Below are 19,772 nucleotides of genomic sequence, written 5' to 3' on the forward strand. Positions count from 1 at the left end.
TTTTAATGAGGTTGAAATGTTCACAAATACAGGCAGTATAAGATAATTGCATGTTTAGACAAAGGGTTTCTGTTGAAAATTGCGTTTTCAATTAAGTTAACATTTTAACCATTACATAGAATCACTCAACATCTTAGTGGCAAAAACACTCATTTTGTATCCTGTTTCAAGGATGCAGAAGCTTTGTATTCTGCTCTGGTTAATGGGCACACAGAGTGGGCTTCACGGCAGGATGCAGCATATTTTTGGTATTAATCCTAAAGGCACGTATTCAATGTGTTCAATAGAGTTCCTATGTCCAATTAATGAATTTAACTGATGCCAAATAATGTTGCACCTTGAACAAAGTGTGATTATAATGAGGAATGAGAGGTTAGTTGAGACCCATGATGGGATGTTGCTCTGCATAACAAACTACTTTGTGCATGAGGTCATTACCTGCTTTTTATGTTAACATCATCAAATCTTCACTTTGGGACAGTTTTGAAAGTGACCACTAAAATGTTGTACAGTAGGCTTGTGTGAATGTTGTATTGGAGTACTGTCAATAAAAGTGTTCTGTAAATAGCTCTCGGCGCCCCCCCTCCCTCCCTTTTCTTTTGCTTGACTAATAATTAGTATGAAACATAACATAAATAAAACCCAAACTGTTTTATTTTCTATTTTAGACTGTTTTTGCATTAAGTCCTGTTGCCACTTGTATTCTGAGACAGCACACTAGAAGGTGATAACATGCATGCCATTTGTCCTCGTTAGCTGAGCATACTGAATGTGCCAAACTGTCAATAATGACCTTTACGAAGCAAAAGATATCAAAATGTAGCAGAAATGAAAATCCAATATAAATTATAGTGGTGTACATTTTTCAAAAGAAATCACATGTTCTTAAATAGAAACTGATGTAGATGGTGAAGCACTAGTTGAAAAAGTGGTCTTATTTTACAGACAGGTTTTATAAATTGATGAATTTATTATGTCCACTATAAACCACATATGATAATGATTCACAACCAAAAATAAATAGCCCAAATTTACATTTAAATGCAAGAGCAAAACATCAAAGTCACAGATTTCCTTGACAGCCAGAACTGGAAAAATGTCAGTATCATATATTGACAAAAAGCAGACAGCTATTCAGTCACAGCGCTGCTGTGAAATTTCAAAACTCATCCCAATTCTTTTTCCATCTTTTGTGACACTGAAGCCACACCACCTGAAGATGAGGGATAAGTGCATTTCTATAGTGGCATAACATTTCGGAGCCTTTCGTAGGATTTTTCTTGGCAAGCAGATCAACAAGAGCGTGGAGAAGGAGCAAAGAAGTAAAGGGCCAAAAGGATGAGGTAGACCACCACGAGAGCAGTGCCTGCAAACAAAATAGAGTTCATTATAATCTACATGTTAATTGAAGCTTAACCTTTTTGCCAGACAAAAAAAAACAGGCCACAAGCACAAATCCTCTTACCTGCTACCCCACGAACCTGCTTGCTTTATTAGTTAGATATATGACTAATGGTGTAATTTTCAATTCGGTCTCAGTGAATGACTTACCCTGAAAGTAGTCACATTTTCCATCCATGAAGATGTAGTTGACCAGAATGACACTGAAGATGCTGGCCCAGAGATGAATATCACTGAAAACGAGCATGAATCCAACATCCTGGGGGGGGGGGAAGCCTTCAGTCATGATTGAAACAATTGCATTATATAAAGAAATCTATGCAATTACAAAAAACTAGGCACTTACATAGAAGGCATTGAAGAGTATCAGCAGTGGAATCTGTATCATGCAGACCTGCACAGCAATGCAACTGCCCACTTCAAGGCTGCAGACAAAAGATATACAAGTTAAAATGTTTGTAACACTCCTTTTACAGTGGCTCAATTTCACCTATGTATCAACTTATGGAAAGAAGTGTATGAAGTCTAATGGTGTTCAAACTTGTGTAAAACTCACATAATGTGTTTATAAATGAGTAGACATTGAAATATCTCACATTTATATATCCATTAAATATTGTGCTCTCCCATTATCTCCCATTGCTCAAAACTGAAGTATGGCCTTTATAAAAGTTGAAAAAATTCTGGTAGTAATTAATAATTATACTACAACAGTGTACTCATACCTCAGGCTGATGTTGTTCTGCAGTGCAAACTGGATCCCATTGACAATCTCAGGAAGCTCTGGCACCATGGCCAACACTGTGACACCGATGAAGTACTGCATTAAGTACAAAGAAACACATTGAGAATATGGTCTTATCAACCAAGGAGCAATGGACCTTGGAATCTAAGAGGCACTGTCCCTTCCTCTTTATGAATAAAGCATTTTGAATACCTGGGAGATGGAGGAATGGGTCAGCATGGGCTCGATGTTCTCCGTGCTGAGATCAGCGCAGCAGGCCATCAACACTGTGGCAGCAATCAGCACTGCAAGAGCCCTCCACCTGGACCAGTGGACCACATGATGGCCTGCTGGTCACATACACACTATGCTTACCAAAGTGTAACATGTATGACTTACCTCACTGTTTTATATCCCCTTTCACACACATTCAATCAAGTACAAGTTTAGTTCCTCACCCTCATGCACAGGCGCAACTTTACCTCACTGCAAGGGAAATGCTTACATGCACAAAGAGGTTAATATAGCAGTGCTTCACAATTTCATTTTCCTTCAACCAAAAGATTAAAGAACACTACATGCATACGATACTCACACACACACACACACACACCTGTTGCAACCACCTGGCTGGTGGCTACGTTGCTGCCATTAATACACGTGTTGGCTGCAAGGAGATGGCCAGTGGTGACCTCACCAGTGGGGTGGTAAGTGCTGGTGCCCTCTTGTGCGTACTGACCGTGTGCATGGCCTCCTTGGCCATCGCTGATATGGATATCATAGATGTGGGAGTGGGTCTTCAGTGTGAAGATGAGGCCGATCAGGTATGCAGCAGGCAGCAGCACAGAAATTGTGTACACCAGGGCCCTGGAAAACATTTTTTAAAGTAATAATTTTGTTAAAACACTGATGAGTAGATTTCTTAAAAAAAAAAAAACTCTGCGTGTAGCACCTGGACTTACTCGATTTTGGACAGAATCAAATGTGGGTCAGTTTGACTCTGTTAAAAACAAAAAATGAAGGTGAAAATTAAAAATCAATCATTTTTAAAAGCTTTTTTATTTATGTAAGCTGTGGAGACCCACACAGATGTCATCTGAAAGTGTTCTCAAACTTGCTCAACCGCCACAAGCATGAAGTCACATGAAGGTTAAGTGAAGCAGCCCACCGTGTCGTAGTGACAATCCTTGCAGATGAAGGGTACACTGGCATTGCCTGGAATATTGGTGCAGCTTTCACACACTAGATTACCGAAGGTCTTTGAGAAGAGGGTGGGAGCAAACACACCTATGGAAAATATTACAATGAGTTTTATGAATCTGTTGGTGGAAGACATATTGTTTAAAAATGAGTTATGTGCAGCTGCTGTACATACCTCCAATGGATATGAAGAGCAAAGCTGAGCTCACTCCGGCTGAACGACTGTTGAATCGCTGCTCCTGGTGTTTAATGCCCCCAATGATCATACAGATACCCTGTAAACATACGAGGTTAGCGCATGAGTGTGACCATCTGTCTACCAATTTCACACTTGAATCCCATAATGAAAAAGACGTAAATGAAACCAAGGTAAACAGAGAGAACCAACACATCTCAGGGAGAACATGTTAACCGATATGTACACATTTGTCCTTCTCAGGCACTCACAGGTATGAACAGTATACATCCAAGCAAGGTCCCAGTGAGTGCCGCTTTAACGATCTCCTCATAACATTTGGTGGCAGCACGGTGTCCCTGCAGCAATGCTGTGATGTAGAACGTCATCTCAGTAATGGAGCCAAACGTGGCATTCACCACCGCTCCCACTGCAAAGTTACTCTGTGCAGAAATGCTGTGGGAATACGCACAGTTACCAAATAACAACCATTCAATATACTGTATACTATTCCGCCCCCCCCCCCCCGCCTCGAGTCTGTACTTCCTGCCAGCGACAAAAATGCGAAACAAACCATACCTGGCTATACCCATGCCAATATAGTAGGATAGAGGAATGATGGAAGTGATGGCTGTGGCAAACTTGGTCTTCGCGCTGAAGAAATTGTGTTCCTGGTCAGTATAGCCAATAATCAGAGTGATGAATACCAGGGGAAGAGAGTCTGCAGGGAACCCAGACTTAAGGAGAACAAATGGATGGGCAGTGGACAGACCAGAACTGTGTTGACCATGTACAAAATCACAATTTGTTGGTTATGAAAAATATATATTACTTGAAAAGGATGGATAGATGTCTTCAGCTCTTAGCTTGTGCTACTTTTTGCGACCAGAAATTACCTCAAAAGTACACCGGGGTCCAGTATATTGAGTATATTGTCTAATGGTGCCATAGCTGACCGCTTTTTACTTACTTTCGTCAAGTTGGATCAAACAACCCAAAAAGGATACTGAGAGCGAAAATGTTGATTCCTTGGACAGTGTATTTGTAGTAATACACATTGAAAGCTTGATAACAGCATAAGATGACTCTGGTCTCGCACCCAAGAGTCTACAAAAGAGGACATAAAACACTCAAGTTACAGAATCATTCATTAGATGTAAACAGTCAATTAACAGATAAGGTCCAGGGCCAGTTTAAACAAATGAAAAAGCATTTCTCCACCTACTCCTGGTGGCGTGTAGCCATGCAGACAGTTATGTTGTGCTAAGGTTTTGAGATATTCACCTATGTAATTTTGGCTGCCTCCCCAATTTCATTTATGTAAAAAATTCAATTTGAAAAACTCAGCAACATCTTTCCATGACCAGCATCCTGGTTACACTGGATAGTCCACTAATGTCACATGGAGCTATTTTCTATTGAAGTCAGTTCCCAATGAAAAGTGTCTCAAAAGCTTTGCAAATAAAACCAAAACTATGTATAGCACATGTTACACACCACTTGGGTGTCAGTGAGAACTTGGTTCTTTGTGATTTGGTTGAACCAACCCTTTAAAAAGGAAAACAAAAAGTCATAGAAGACACACTAATTAGATTTACACACCGCAAGAGCTAGCGCCATCACTCACATTAACATGTGGGGCACTTCAGTTACATGTTACCATAGCTAATAAGGATTCTATAGTATAAAACCCCCTTTGGAAGGAAAATATTGCACACATTCCTTGCCTTGACATCTTTCTCTTGACGAGCCACTGACATTTCAGAAAATAAAATAACCTTTTCCAGCCTGTGAATCTGAATGTCCTCTGGTGCCATGAGGAGGACAGTGGTCAGTGTGCGAGCATTCATCTTGGATACAGGTATAGTGAAGACCAGCAGCCAGGAGAGCACACAGGCCAGGGAGTGGAACACAGCCAGGACGGGGTAACCCAGTAACAACCAAACATAAGTACTGATGCGACACTGCAGAGAAGGACAAAGAATAATCAAACTCATTCATAAATATTACTAAACTGTGATTAAGGTCGTTCTGACTTTTGTACCCAGTGCTTGGAAGTTTTTCCAGCTGGTGCTTCTGGGACAGGGATCTCAACAGGGATCGGGGAAGACATCAGAAGGGGTGCGGAGTCCTTGTCCCTGACAAGGTCCTTACTGTCTTCATTGTCCCTCTCTTCAGGGATGACCTCACACCTTGGAGGCTTCATAACGGATCTCTTAACTACATCCCCGGCCTGAAGAAGGCAGAGATGACAACAGATAAGGTGAATAATTACTTGTTGGTAATAAAGAACATGTCCCAGCTACTTTAGCAATGACACTTAAATATTGGAATTCCAAGACACAAAAAGTTAATTGAGAAGGAAGGATGCTATATATCATGTTACCTTTCCTAACGACTTCCCAAATGGCCAAATAAAGTACCACGCCATCTTTAAACAAAGTTTGCCTAAAAAAAGCAAAAAGAGAAAATGGCATGATGTTCCACTGTTCAGGCGAAGCTTTAATACTCTGAGTGATGCGGCTGTGTTATAGGATACATACCATAAGGGGCACCGAAGATTGTTAGAAACATAACAGGACAAATGAGGAAGTAGATTAAAGATATCCACCATCCAAATAAAAATACATAAACTATGTTCCCAAAGGTGACCACTGAGCCTGAAACAGAGGAGAAATCATAAATACAGGTTATTGCTTCCCCCACATTTGTCTGCATGAGTATGTGAGTGCAAAGAGAGAAAAAATAAACAAAGACCTTCTTGGGGCTTCACAATGCTGAGATCAGAGTAGAGCTCTTTGACGACATCTGATCGGTCTTCAATAGGCTTCTCTGTCACGTTGCCCTTCCACTTCCTGAAGCCAAACTGAAAAAAGTGGGATTTTCTTGATTAAAAATATGTCACACAAACATGCAGCGCTAAAAAGAACCTTCACAATATCTTTTACCATGAGAGCTTGATGAGTTAATGGATATAAATATAGTCGGTTTTAGACATCAGAGAGACATCCTTTTCACATTTGCATGTTCAAAATGTTTAAATTCTTCCTGAAAAAATGTAGAAACTTAGATTTAGGTGCAGGGGAGTATTTGGATTAAAGCGTCGCCTTGACCCAGTCATGGCCCACCTTGTAGTTGTTGGCCTCCCTGTGCGCCTCCACCTCATTCTCAGCTCTGATCGTGGTCTTTGAGGTGCCTTCATGCCAACCCTCTTCTCCATACCGCGACGGAGTAGACCGGACACCTCGTGACGGAGTAGACCGGGCTGAGGTGCCGTGTCCTCCTGTGCAGATCACAACTGTGAGAAACCTCATGCACATGGCATGGCGAGTAAATATCCCTGTGAACCCTGATCTCATTGTTTCGACTGACTCCTCCTGTCTCTACTTAAAACATCAACCAATGTCTCATTCACCTCTGTGGACGGTGAGGAAACATTTCGGGGTGTAGTGGCAGAAGTGGTGGGCAGAAGCATCTGGGGAGGGCGTCTCCGCTGCGCCGAGCTCTGGATGCTGCGGGCCAACACAGAGCCAATCACCTTGGGACTGTCGCTGTGGAAACCGCTGATGCTGTTCAGGATCGGCATAGTTTTCTGAAGACGGAAACATCATGAAGAACAGATTTTAAAAAAGGCACAGTACATCCAACAATGTTTTGCCAGTGCAGCAGTGGAAGAGAATGCTGAATTAAGACTGGAGACGATGTATTGACCCTTCACTGAGGGGGTCTCAATGCATTAGAGCTGTGGAGCTGTTGACTGACATCCAGGACCAACGCCCTGCAGCTGCACCGTGAGAAATGAGTATGACTAACAAAAGCCTCCTGAGAGTCATGCAGGGTGTCCCCTCTCCCACCACCAGTGTCAACTGCTGTGTGCCAAGACTGATCACATTATTAATGCATTGCAACACTTAGAGATAAGAAAACGTAACAGACTGTGCTATGCCTTGATATGAAAAACAGAAGCCTGCTGGTTATACTGATTAAAGTCCATCTGCTTATAATGTTGTTTATGAGAATGTAACTTTCTACTAACTTCTTAACTGTCACTCCCCACGTCTGATAAAAGAAGTTAAAGTTCATGATTTAAAAAGGTGCAATGGACAGATTTTGGAGCCAACTGGGAGCTGACGACTAACACATTCAATCCACAGAAAACCATCATGACATCCACTTGGAATATAATTCAAAACTACTTTGGTAATGAGTTGACATCTTTACAAATGTGGCAACCATGTGACATTCCCATCACATTATGAAAACAGCAGCAAGCTGTGGAGAGATGAGAGAACCCATGCTTCTGATTGTGGATCCTCACCTCCACCTGTCCGAACATAAAGGTGAAGTGACCTCAATGAAAAGTTTCGAAGTTTCCAATGACTTTCAAACAATTCTCGTAGGAGTGAAGGCTCCTCAATGGAGCTTGACAGTCAAAGTCTCACAGGAAGTGTTTTAATTAAACTACTTAAAGTTTAGCTCGGATTGTAGCAAAGTCTGGCAGCACATGTGGCTTTGACGAACGCGCTGCAGACAAAGTCAAATGTAAAACGAACAAAGAGATATTTTGATATCCGTCATGAGGAAAGTACAAACAGTCGTTTCTGTCTCACCCGAGGAATCAGCCGCAGATCTTCTCCGCAGGTTCTCCACTTCACCTGGAGGCAGCGAAGACTTCTTGTGGGACATGTTGTCTGTTCATTTGGTGTCGCTCCTGTTCATCTGTGCGCCGAGGGTTCACACATCCCTTTATAAGGTCTGCCGTGCAGCCACTGCTCGTCCACAGTCTGCCACCCAACAAAGACAGAGAGGGGAGGGGTGGTGGGGGATGGAGCAGCTGGGGAGATTTTACATTTGACTGGTTTAACCCTTAAAGTCTCATTTGGATACATAATTAACAGTTAAAGCCCCTGTATGTAGGATTTGAAAATGTCCACTTTAGCGCCCCTAGTGGTAGAATCAAAAAAGACAGTAGTGCAAATCTGTTAGCCCCAGTTTATGCCTCTCATTACATCAAAGTTTGTATGAAAAAACAAATACAAGAAAGACACACTAATATATACAAATACAATTTGAAATCTTTGGGAACAGGTTTAAAACATCTGCTGACACAATATTTTCTGCGGAAAGCTGTTAAATGAGCCTGTGTTTCTCCAATATCAGCAGGTATTTATTTGTGGTAAAATCTGATGCTTAGCTCTTTGACTTGAATAGTTAAACATGAGAGGCACAAACTATGTGGCAATATGGCAGAACAATCACACAGAAAAGTGTAGGGTTACTTTTATTTACATATAAAAACAAAGAAGTACAGCTGCACAGTCAAAACGACAGTAAACGTTTTTTTTTACACAGTTGGGAGACTAAACACAACACTGTCTACATCTTGTAGACCGCTGACAGAAACAGAGTGTGTTACTGTTCAAGGCATAAAAAGTAAAACATTTCATTTCTTAATAATCTTTGAACATAAACGTTTTGGGTGGACATCAGCTATGCTTTATTTTTGTTGCCAAACTCACTAAACTCATACATTCATAGCAGTGTGGTAACAACAACTACATGAATAAATGGACACTTAGACAAACTTATTAGCATCGGCTAAGAAGCGGTCTATCACAGTCTACTTCAGCATCATTTATCCATATTGAGCGTAAAATGACAAAACTAGGTGGAATTTTGGTTACAGCAAGTACAGTTACAACTTATTATAGCAAGGCTGACTCTTCCCTTTTTATTTATCATATCAGCAGAGTAATCAAGTGACTTGATATATAAATCTGTACAAATAATACCCTTATTGAGAGATCTATGAACAACCTATATACAAGTACACACATTTAGAAAGACAGAGACTGAAAAATAGAAGTATTAAGAAAAGGTGACTTCTAGGCCCACTGCAGTTTAAAACACATCATACAAAAGACTCTCAACTGGGCTGAAGAGAGGGGGAAACACACATGAAGCCCAGTTGAGACTGAATATGTACAACAGATTAACACAAGTAGAAATACTGCTGTAAAAAAAATAATACTTTTACAAATAATTGTACAAGGAGAAATGTTCTGAAATATACAAGGTTAACTTGTTGAGAAAAAGATTCCATTCCATTCATTTTGGTCTTTTTCTACAGGCCGAAAATATGCTAATTGTTGGTTTATTGCACCGTACAAATAATTAGTATGTATTTTAGCTTAGCTTATTAAAGCGTAACTTAACATCCCCTGAAAGTCTTGTCTTTGCTGACCTCCAGTGGTTTAAACTGTCACCTTTCTGCACTGATGTATGGGTGTACTTCAAGACCCGGTGACAGCAATGTTGGGCATAATCACGTCACTCCTACTTTCCAAGACCTCAATAAAATGAAGGAAAGTAAGCACAAGATAATAATTTGGGTTATTCTGTTGAAATCTGCAGTAAATGATCACAATGTGAAGCTGTGAGACTGATGTGTTCGACTTAAAACTAAACAAAACCTGGTGTGTACAAAATGAGATGTCTTTTTTTTATTTAGCCAAGCCATTTATTTTGGTACGTCCCGGCTTCTGTTTAAGTCTCAGTGTGGATCACAAATTGTATAAGAATCCTCTCAAAGTCCTTAGCAATAATTAGTGATAATAGTATTAATAGGGCAAGGGAGATAATGGTTAGTACCTCAAGTTAACAGTACATAAACACAAGTAATTAAAGGTTAAATAGTAGTGGAAAGAGAGAAACGGAGTCTTGAGAACAGTCAAATATAATACAAAAGAGGACCTGGGTTAAACAGTATTTGCAAGTAGCCCGTAGCATTTCTTTTTACCTGTATGGTCTTCTGTACGAGTCAGGATTTACTGTCAATCAAGCGGTCAATCAAAGATTAAGAATATAACTGTTTTTCGACTGCCTACATCTTCAAATGTCCTTACTGGTAATTCTAAAAACAAGCTGACTGTGTCGATCAGCAATTCATCCTGGACACCTCGACTTATCATGCCATGTTTAGAGTTTAATGTTGTCACAAACAGGGCTGAGCTGATGAATGCATAGGGGTTTCAGAATAAACATATCTGTTTCAAGCCATATAAAGTTTAGCTGCCTCATTTGTCTTGTCATCACGGAGTTGCCTCTGAAATTTTATTGGACACAAATAAAGTATAAAAAATATTTTTTCATTAACTTATTCACAACATATCTTTTCACTTTATCCCTTTGCTTTTTTCTGAAAGAACAAAATCAAAATAAAAGGAAAATAAAAAACTGAGCTTAGTTCCATCTCGACCTCTGGACATTGGGAATCAGGTGCACTTTAGTAAGAATTTTGAAAGTATCCAGCACTTTGTTATAGCTTACTGTCTGTGTACCAAAAAGCAATATATTGGAGCTATTCTCTTAGAAGTCAGAGTCAGCATCCATAAGCTCCGCCTCCATTAAATTGGTCCGGGAGTGAACAGGTCCGTAGCCGGCCCTTCGGCCTGCCGGTACCCGAGCCACGTGGGCCAACCTCTCTGACAGCCCAGTGGTGAGATCCATCTCCCCAGGGTAGCGGGAAGATCCACTGGGCTGCCAGGTGGAGGCAGAGGGGGGGCAACGTGGGCCGAGACCCAGATCCTCTGGGCGGTCGTTGAGGGTTAGAGGGTTAGAGAGCATGCTGCGGCCATAGCTGTTCCAACTGCTCTGGTATTGCGGGTAGGGACACCTCTCCTCACAGGATAGAGGGTGGGGGGGTTGGAAGTCTGGGTAGGACCCTGGCAGGACTTCCTCCTCCAGCTTCTGCTGTTGCCTCTGTTGTTCCCGCAGATTAGCCACCAGACTGGGGTGGCATGGTAGTTTGGGCAGGCGAGGCACTGAGCTGCGACCAAACTCACGCTGGCGATAAGCCTGGTGGTCCACCACTTCCTCCGCTGGACGCACCTCCTTCTTCCTCTTCTTCTTCTTCTTTTTCCTCTTTATCATCTCTGGTGAAATCTCAGCTTCCACCATCCACAGCCTGTTCCTCTCCTCTGGAGGTGGCACTGTGAAAGAAATAACAGAATATAAGCTGGCGATGAACAGTCCTCTGATAATGAAAAAAAATGGAAAAAAGATGGATGGGAAAGGGTAAAGAATGACAAAAGGAAAGAGAGATGGAAGGGAGGGAAGAGGGGACAGGTGATTTGAAATGCTCTGCATATGTAGAGCAGTAATGTCGCAGCCTCCAGTTCTCACCTGGTGTACCAGTCGGAGTAACAGAGATGTCCTGAGGCAGGATGGCACCTCGCCTGGCCACCATCTTAGTCACGTGCTGCGCCCAAGCTGATGACATGTCATTCGATGGTTCATTGAGGTCAAAATTGATTCCAGCTATGAATTAGAAAAAGACATTTAGGGACAACTAAGGACAGCTTTAAATCCAACATACTCTCAATGGCTCCCCCACAGCTGCCTCTATAGCTCTGGACCGCTCCAAGCTAAACAAGCATGGCAGCCGCAGCAGCCTCACAGCTTACATGAGCACGGGAATGTGTCGTTCAGTTCTTAGCTACAGACATAACAGTTGTCCCTGACTGTGTAGCCTCTATACCACAAAAAAGCAAATGGAAAATATTTTCAGGCCAAATTTGAAGGAAAAAAAACACATGGTGGTTCACAAAAGGAGTAAATCATTACATCAGCACACATGGTGCCATTTTTGACATTATATTACTGAACACAACAAAGCTTGGCGAGTTGGTTCACCCAAATTACAAAAAACATATTTTATCACTTACCTCTAGTGGGATCTATCTATGCACATAGTTTTGGTTTTTATGTGTTTTGAGTTATCCACCAATCAGCTAAGCCACCCCAATACAATGACCATGAATAGCAATTTGTTTGTGGAGCTCACGTCATTGAAAAACTAAATTAAAAAAACTGAACAATGCATTTTTATAAACAATGTTCCGGTTAGAACTGCTTCATACAAAAGAAATAGTCCTGACTAGGAAAACCAAAAATATCTGCATGGCTAGATATCTCGAGAGATGAATGAGAAAATGTCTTTTTGTATTTCGGGTGAAGCGCCCCTTTACTATGGGGGTGAAACAGGGCGCATCTTACGAATAATATGCCCACAATAACCATTCTAACATGAGGTACAATCTCTACTATAAAAAAATCCAAGATGTCTTGCAGTTTCAGTCATTTACCACAGGGTGGAAGTATGCAAACATCACCAGACGTAGCTTCCACTGTTTCATCCTTCACCCCAAATAGTGGAGTATAAAAAATTTAATCTAATGACTAAATACTCACCCACTGGTCCGTCATGGGACACGGTGTGCATGCTGAAGGACAGTTCCTTTTCTGGGTCCTTATGAAGCTCCTTCCTCATTGCAAATGCCTTGGCAATCATCTTGCTCTTCTTGATCCTCTTGGGTTCATTGTCACTACGGCCAATAATCCTGACACGGGAACATAGTAGGGCAGTTTAAGAAAGAGAGAGAACGACAGCTGGATGTGGTGAGGTGCTGTATTTCCCCAAAGAAAACCGATCAGAAACAGATGTTACAGCATTTGGTACAGGTATATAGCAATGATGTGAACACAAGAAATGAGAAGAGACTGATTGAAGACTGGAAACGGCAAAAACATAAAACACAATCTTCAGAAAACATCCTTTTTTAGGGGCACAACCACAGCCACAGAAAACTGTTGATTTTGATGAAATGTTACATTTCACGTTGATGTTTGCTTACTTGCACCAGGTTCGTTTCCAGATGAGGATGGTGGCCTTGGTCCAGACCCAGGTACTCATAGCGATGCCCGTCCCAAACATGGAGAACAGGTTGATTTTCTCCACCATCAGGCTGGGCCGGTTCTTAATGGTGCATTCTGGGATTGGCTTGTTGGTCTGAGAGGCGATTGTCACGTTGGCTTCACACCTGTTGAAAATATCACACTAGGCAGTCAGTCTATGTATCCACCATGCCACCATGTGTCTCCCACACCTTCTACCCATATGACTGAGTTACATTCAAATGCTGGATCTGGTAAATAAGAAAGTCTTTTTACATGTCAAGGCAGGAGAGAGTGGTTTACATTTTTGAGGCTAGATTAATTCAGACCCAGCCAGTGTCAACACTGTGGGGAAATAGGGCTGCATTCACCGCTGCAAGCTGAGCGGTTGAGCAGCGGTTTGGAGTCTCAACAGCATCAGTTTGTGGATTTCTGTGTGGAGGATTTAGCTTTCTGGTGCAGGCAGGTGTAGTAACAACATTAAATGTAGCTAATCACAGGATTTCTGCCACCTAAAGAGGAAAGACAACGAGAACTCACAGCACATATTCTCTAAAGCTCCGCTCCCATTCCGCCTGGTTGAAGAAGTCGTAGAAGTGGCAACCGAAGGTGATTAAAACAAAGCCAAAAGCGAGGAATCCAAATATACCTGACAAGGAGAAACAGAACAACAAATCAGATGTAAGATATCAAACAGTTTACTCCCAATAGTATTCACACAGAAAGAATATTATGGAAAACGGTACAAATTCTTGTTTTGCTTACTATTTTCCAAATTCAAATGACATAAACTGGAGATATTAATCCAGAATGATGAATATAAAAAGTGTTCACATTCTTTGTTTAGTGTGCACGATAACATGCTGTTACAGATGAGAGAACATACCCAGTCTCAGCATCGTCTCGTTGATTTTGCTGGCTGCTTTCTCACTCAGTAGTCCTGGGTGGTTGCTCTTAATGGAAAACAACGTCATGACGCCTAAAAAGAGAAATGTACTGGATCAGTCGCTGTCGTGGGGATGAATATGAGGAGCATTTGTTGAGTATCACAAAGCTTGAAAGATTTGGATGGAAGAGCTAAAACAGCTTTTCCAAGGAGGGTCACTGAGCTATTTGACTTGAATGTAAAACTTTCACTCACCCCGAATGAGGAAGTAGCCGCCGACAACAAGCACCACTCCGATGGGAGCCAGCACAAAGCCAGCACGGTATCTGTAGTTTTTGTAGCCCACAAAACAGATCCCACTCACCGAGTCTCCATCAACCTGCGTAGCACCGCACAACAGAGCCACAACACATGAGAAAAGTGATAGTGTGATCATGTTTTCTCATGACCATAAACCATTTTTCCCGTCTCAGAGTGTCAGATTTTACGGGGTGAATGGCTCCATACGCACCTCAGCGATAGCCAGGATGGCCACGGTGAGGACGAAAGGGACGGACCAGGTGACCATATGGAAGTAGGAGGTTCTGCCAGACAGAGGCTGGTGGGTGGTGCCCAGGGCCTTGAAGGACGTGTGCCAGGCATAGGTCAGCATGACGAACCAAATCACACCCGACATCAGGGAGTAGTACACGATGATGAAGATGGTGACACATGACAGCGTCTCTGAAGACCTGTAATCAGCATGAGGTTACTCACAGATAGGACATCCCTGGTGGTCTAGTGGTTAGGATTCGGCGCTCTCACCGCCGCGGCCCGGGTTCGATTCCCGGTCAGGGAACATCTCTTTAGCACTAGGACAGTCTGCTCCAACTTACTTAACTACCCGAAATATAATTTCAATGCCTGTGCATATTCAAACTGTCTATACTGTATGTCTCTCATCTTAAGCCTATACAAGATATATTTATCACATCCCCAGCTGTTTATTCTATATATCATGTCTCACTATTGCCATAACTTGTACTTTTACCTGCACTGTATATCTTTTTGTTCATACTGTCTATATCTAAGCGTATCCATATCCACCCCTTACTGCTCTTTGCACTTATGTTTATTAGCTGCTTAACTGCATTTCGTTGTCTCAGTACCTGTACTCTAATCTAATCTCATGACTGGTCGGGTCACTTACGAGGGCTCCCCAAGTCGCATGGTGTTGTCGCTCTTGCACACAATCTCGTCGCGTGCTCCATCCAGGAACTGGGCCAGCCAGCCGATACTGCCCACGAAGAAGCAGGCGTTGATGTAGAAGAGAATCACAGCTGGGTAGCGATTGGAGTTCTTCCAGTCGGCAAGAAAGGTGGCCTGAAACGGAGGACATTTTGAAAGTCAGAAGACGGTTGAAAAGAGAAATATGCATGACATATGAACATTTCCCTTTATACATAAAAGTTAAATCCCTTGACCTTCTGATCAACAACACACAGAATTATAGGTAGTGTAGTTATGTCTCACCAGGGTGAAGAAGGTGCAGAGGAGGGTGATGGTGCCGAAGTACGCGATGTAGGCGTGCATGTCGTTGTGCTCCTCTTCGGTGAACAGAGGGTTGTCGCACTGGATGCCGCAGCCCTCCACGTCCTTGTACCAACTCGACTGAATGTCTGTCTTCACCAGGGGAGCTTCACACTGGCCCGATGTGTTGAACTTCAGCTTCTGCACCTCATTCTGCACACAGAGGACGCGAGGGGAAAGGTGAGCTTCTAATTCAACTTTAACGTCCAGCATTATCTCAGTGAAGGTAACATTTCTCCCATAGCCCTCTAGCCCTGCTAGAGAATCCAACTGGTCTGCTCTCTAGTTGGCTCTAACCTCTGACCTGCTGAGAAAAAAACTCCTTTAGGGATCAATAATTACCGAACAGCCCACAGGGAATTGGTCACACTTGAGGAAGGTGGGCCAGCCTCTCTCCTGGTCCACGATGCTACATGGCCGACGTGTAGCCAAACACAGGCTCTGGCTGGGCAGCTCAACTCGGCCGTTCTCACATTTGGGCATGTAGACGGCACAGAGCAACGGCTGGATGACTGACCAACAGCGAGGAGCGTTCCGCAAACCTAAGACAGAAAAAAACAGTCTTAAAACATCCTGAAACATTCAAGTTAGACGACAAGACATGGGCTACATTTATCCGACTGATGGTGGTGGTGATCATCATTATAATCAATATACTAACAATTTAACAAACCTGGAAGGTGGAGGTGTGCACATAGATCCGTCAGTTTGACTTTAATTGACTGATGAACTGTGATCGTCTTCATTCACATCATCTAACTAATTGTGTCAGCAATTTTTTCACTAGATTAGTCGATAAATTGATCAGTCAATCCACACAAAACTGATCGACAACTAATCAGCAAAAAAAAGCCAAACATTAGCAGATTCCAACAACTCAGATGTGAGGATTTGCTACTGTTTTTTGTCATCCATGGTAGTTAACTGAATATTTGTCAGGTTTTTACTGTTGGTCACAGACGTCACATTATGATCAACATTTTCTGGCATTTTATAGACAAACTGATTAATTTTGGAAATAATTGCAGATTAATTGATGGGGAAAATAATCTGTAGTTGCTGCCCGATTTTGAATTACAATTGTCATAAATCAGAATGCAATGCAAATGCATCCTGGTAATGATGTAATAATGTGATTTTGTACGATGTTTGGAATATGAAATACAAACAACTGAAATGCATCTCTGAGGTTTCCAGTTGTGATTCACCGGAACATTTTGTTTCTTTGTAGAGTAGCAATGTTTTAAAAAATGTTTGTAATTTAAGCCCCAGCATAATAAAGAATAATGTGATTTCTGAGAGACATTATATGAAGCTCTCTAACTGGTCTGCTGAAAGTTACACAGGAGCCAGAATAAACCACATCCAACAACTCAAATGAGGCTCCTTAAATGTGGGTTATTTGGAAGCCCTTGACACCTGTGAGGTGACCCAGGTCTGACAGGTCATTAGTGAGGGCTTATGAATGTGAAGGTCCTCTTGCAGAATAACTAAAACCCTTTTATTAGCGAGGCCCTCCTATTGTTTGATGGTTAACACCTATGAGTGATTCCCTTTGTTGCCTTTAATGGCTTTTAACCCTTCATTTCCTGTCGAGGCTCTCTTCCTATCTCTCCCTGAGTGTTCTCATTACAGCCCATTGTCACACCAATTAACATCACTGTTACCAAACAGATCCCACTGCTTATTTATTTATATATGTATTTATTATGTAATTGCTACAAATTAAACGCCTGAAGGCCAAGTTCTGGTTCATATTTGATGTCATAATTTCAAGTTACAAGCTCCCCATACTGTTTTTATTCATTGTGACATGATAGTTCTTAATTATCACTTTGAGTCAGTCATGTTAATATTCCTAATAACCCTACATGTATTTACAGTTCTCCTATGGCACACTGTAACATCTGGGATTTATCAGACCTCTACCAGTTTTCTAATTGGATTATAGGGTGATTATCACTCTTCTTCATGCAGCCAACAGCCTCTAAAATGCATCATTTAGTTTTTCCTCGGACTCTTAATCTCACCTGACCACATGGTCAACTTCTCAAAAGCCTCTTCTTGGGTGCTGGAGTCCTCGGCCAGGATCAGAGACGTGTGTGTGTACGGCAGAGGCGATCCCAGACATGTGTTGTATTTAAGTGCCTCGCAGGTTGTGGTTTTCTTGCAGTTATCCTCAAATATCGTCCCGTTTGGAGACAACACCGCCCCGGAGCCCGACAGCCCGGCAGCCCAGACGCAAAGCATCCCGTAAAATCCAACAATGGGGCTCCAACCCTGGGAAGACATCTTGGGAGAGAGATTCAACGGTGCAAAACTGAGATTATTTTGACTTCTACTGCCTCAATGATCCCGTTTCCCAAGACTCCCAAAGATGAAGTTTTCTTCACGAGATTTCGAATAAGTTTCCAAACGCGGCATGTTGAGGGAAATCTGCGGGGCGCTTCAAACTTTTCTCGCAGTCCTCCCAAACTTTTTTATTCTGCACTTCTCGTCCGATCCTTGCTGGATCCTCCTGAATTCCTTCATTATCCAAAATCCCAACAGCTCCCAAAAAAACTGCCCTCAACTCGGGAAAAAACGCACCATCAACCTAAAACCATATAAAGTCTTCATATGAAGCGTTTCAGGCTGAGTGTGAAAAAGACATCAGGCCGAGAAAGTTGTAGATTCGCCCTCCCCCCACTTCCAAAAAACTTGCCATGAAAAAGTCTGGATCTCTGTAATAGGATCTCTAGCTCAGATGCACCACCCCCTTTTCCATAGCCCCCCTTTTTTATCCTGGCAGAAAAATCAGATGATACATTATCCCATATCTCTGTACGTGTCTCAAGAAGCGCTTTTCCTCCCGGTGAAGTGTCTGATGAGAGCCTTCTGAGGCCGTGTTGTGCTCCCAAGCTGCAGCTCACAGTCTGGTTGTTTTTTTTGTCTCTGGTATGCACATGGTGGGGGAGAGCCAGGGCAACAAAACCTCCCCTCCCTTCCCCCCTCTGCAAGTGGAAGAATGTGCCTTATGGCAAGCCTTCTCAAGGTTCCTCATCTCAAGGACCCCCAAAACAACACAGACCCCCTTCCGATAGGTTTACACTCTCATATGAGAGGATGTTTGTAATTTGTGCTGAATCACACACCTGTGGGATCTCGTACAACATGTAGGAGGTGACGCTGAAATGTTTCATTCAGTAACATAAATATATGTACAGTGTATTTGCACTCAAAACTGTGTCTCAAAACGAATTTCAGGGGACTGTTGCTGATGTTGTATTAGGAGCTTTTCATCATCTTCGAATAAGATAAGGATCACATGCTACAGCTGCACAAGAGACAAGTAAGTTCAAGTGTTTGAATGATATAAATATAAATAGAGAGAGATGAGATGACAATAGAGAAGAGAGAAATATATACATTATGTACATTACAATACCTCAGACTATGTCAACTATTTGTGCAAAAGAAATCCAGAAATCTGGTACTGTTACTCCATGATATGTGTATTACATATAATATAGGTATAAGTATGAATAATAAACACATTAAACATAAACATATGAATATCATTATATATATATGCTCAGTAGATGTAATATACACATATTTTACAACAATAATACAATACCGTGATATAGACATACTGTAATGTACATGTGGTGTAATCTGCACTGATGTTTGTTTCTGGGGATAGTTATGTAAGTATGTAATGAAGAGTAAACCCCCCCCCCCCCCCCCCCCCCCCCTCTAGACTGGACTATCTGTCAGGGATTACATAAGACCTTCTGGTGAAACTACACCTTATACATCAGAAATACTATCAAACACATGTGAGAGGATTTGGTGGCTGTGAGATGATGATGACAGTCAGAATTAATGATTGTGTATTATGAATTTACGTGACGTTTTGAATAGTTACATGTTTATATAACAGTAGTGTGCATGTGAGTGTTTCCTTTGGGACGTCATAATGGACTGGGCTTCCTCTCGTGGTTTAGGTGGCTGCAGGAATCTTCAAAAAACTGCTCAACATGAAATATGAACATACATAAAACACAAAACTCAAACACAGTCACGTTATTTTATGCTGA

The 19,772-nt window shown here is 41.9% G+C and overlaps 2 protein-coding genes and 1 non-coding gene across 3 annotated transcripts; 1 reads left to right on the plus strand and 2 right to left on the minus strand.

The window, feature by feature from the left end:
* Nucleotides 1-1,261: 1,261 nt before the first annotated feature.
* Nucleotides 1,262-8,186, minus strand: cax1 (cation/H+ exchanger protein 1). Its single transcript, XM_070929132.1, has 20 exons — nt 8,111-8,186; nt 6,916-7,092; nt 6,629-6,783; nt 6,258-6,366; nt 6,044-6,160; nt 5,887-5,948; nt 5,545-5,733; nt 5,279-5,464; nt 4,508-4,607; nt 4,080-4,221; nt 3,773-3,956; nt 3,501-3,600; nt 3,294-3,412; nt 3,088-3,125; nt 2,739-2,992; nt 2,339-2,475; nt 2,127-2,221; nt 1,748-1,826; nt 1,552-1,660; nt 1,262-1,366 (listed from the first exon to the last, which is right to left on the minus strand). The coding sequence occupies exons 1-20, from the start codon at nt 8,184-8,186 to the stop codon at nt 1,293-1,295; spliced, it is 2,502 nt and encodes an 833-aa protein (XP_070785233.1). The 3' UTR covers nt 1,262-1,292.
* A 2,682-nt stretch (nt 8,187-10,868) lies between these two features.
* On the minus strand, nt 10,869-17,982 carry smo (smoothened, frizzled class receptor). Its single transcript, XM_070929201.1, has 12 exons — nt 17,721-17,982; nt 16,033-16,232; nt 15,634-15,843; nt 15,311-15,483; nt 14,633-14,852; nt 14,377-14,500; nt 14,122-14,214; nt 13,776-13,884; nt 13,196-13,381; nt 12,753-12,901; nt 11,685-11,819; nt 10,869-11,491 (listed from the first exon to the last, which is right to left on the minus strand). Exons 1-12 carry the CDS (start codon nt 17,980-17,982, stop codon nt 10,869-10,871), a joined length of 2,484 nt encoding a protein of 827 aa, XP_070785302.1.
* On the plus strand, nt 14,888-14,959 carry trnae-cuc (transfer RNA glutamic acid (anticodon CUC)). The gene has a single exon. It is a non-coding gene; the product is annotated as a tRNA-Glu (tRNA).
* Nucleotides 17,983-19,772: the final 1,790 nt, after the last annotated feature.

This window comes from Enoplosus armatus, chromosome 22 (genome assembly GCF_043641665.1).
Source record: "Enoplosus armatus isolate fEnoArm2 chromosome 22, fEnoArm2.hap1, whole genome shotgun sequence".
Classification (NCBI taxonomy): domain Eukaryota; kingdom Metazoa; phylum Chordata; class Actinopteri; order Centrarchiformes; family Enoplosidae; genus Enoplosus; species Enoplosus armatus.

Excerpts from the sequence above, each read along its gene's own strand:
- cax1 (XM_070929132.1), bottom strand. The coding sequence starts at position 8,186 with ATGTCCCACAAGAAGTCTTCGCTGCCTCCAGGTGAAGTGGAGAACCTG. Across the intron at positions 3,601-3,772 it reads GATGTATACTGTTCATACCT|GGTATCTGTATGATCATTGG; the intron begins GTGAGTGCCTGA and ends GTATGTTTACAG. Across the intron at positions 2,222-2,338 it reads CCCATTCCTCCATCTCCCAG|TACTTCATCGGTGTCACAGT; the intron begins GTATTCAAAATG and ends TACTTAATGCAG.
- smo (XM_070929201.1), bottom strand. The coding sequence starts at position 17,982 with ATGTCTTCCCAGGGTTGGAGCCCCATTGTTGGATTTTACGGGATGCTT. Across the intron at positions 14,853-15,310 it reads ATGCGACTTGGGGAGCCCTC|GTCTTCAGAGACGCTGTCAT; the intron begins GTAAGTGACCCG and ends TGCTGATTACAG. Across the intron at positions 14,501-14,632 it reads CCATCCTGGCTATCGCTGAG|GTTGATGGAGACTCGGTGAG; the intron begins GTGCGTATGGAG and ends GGTGCTACGCAG.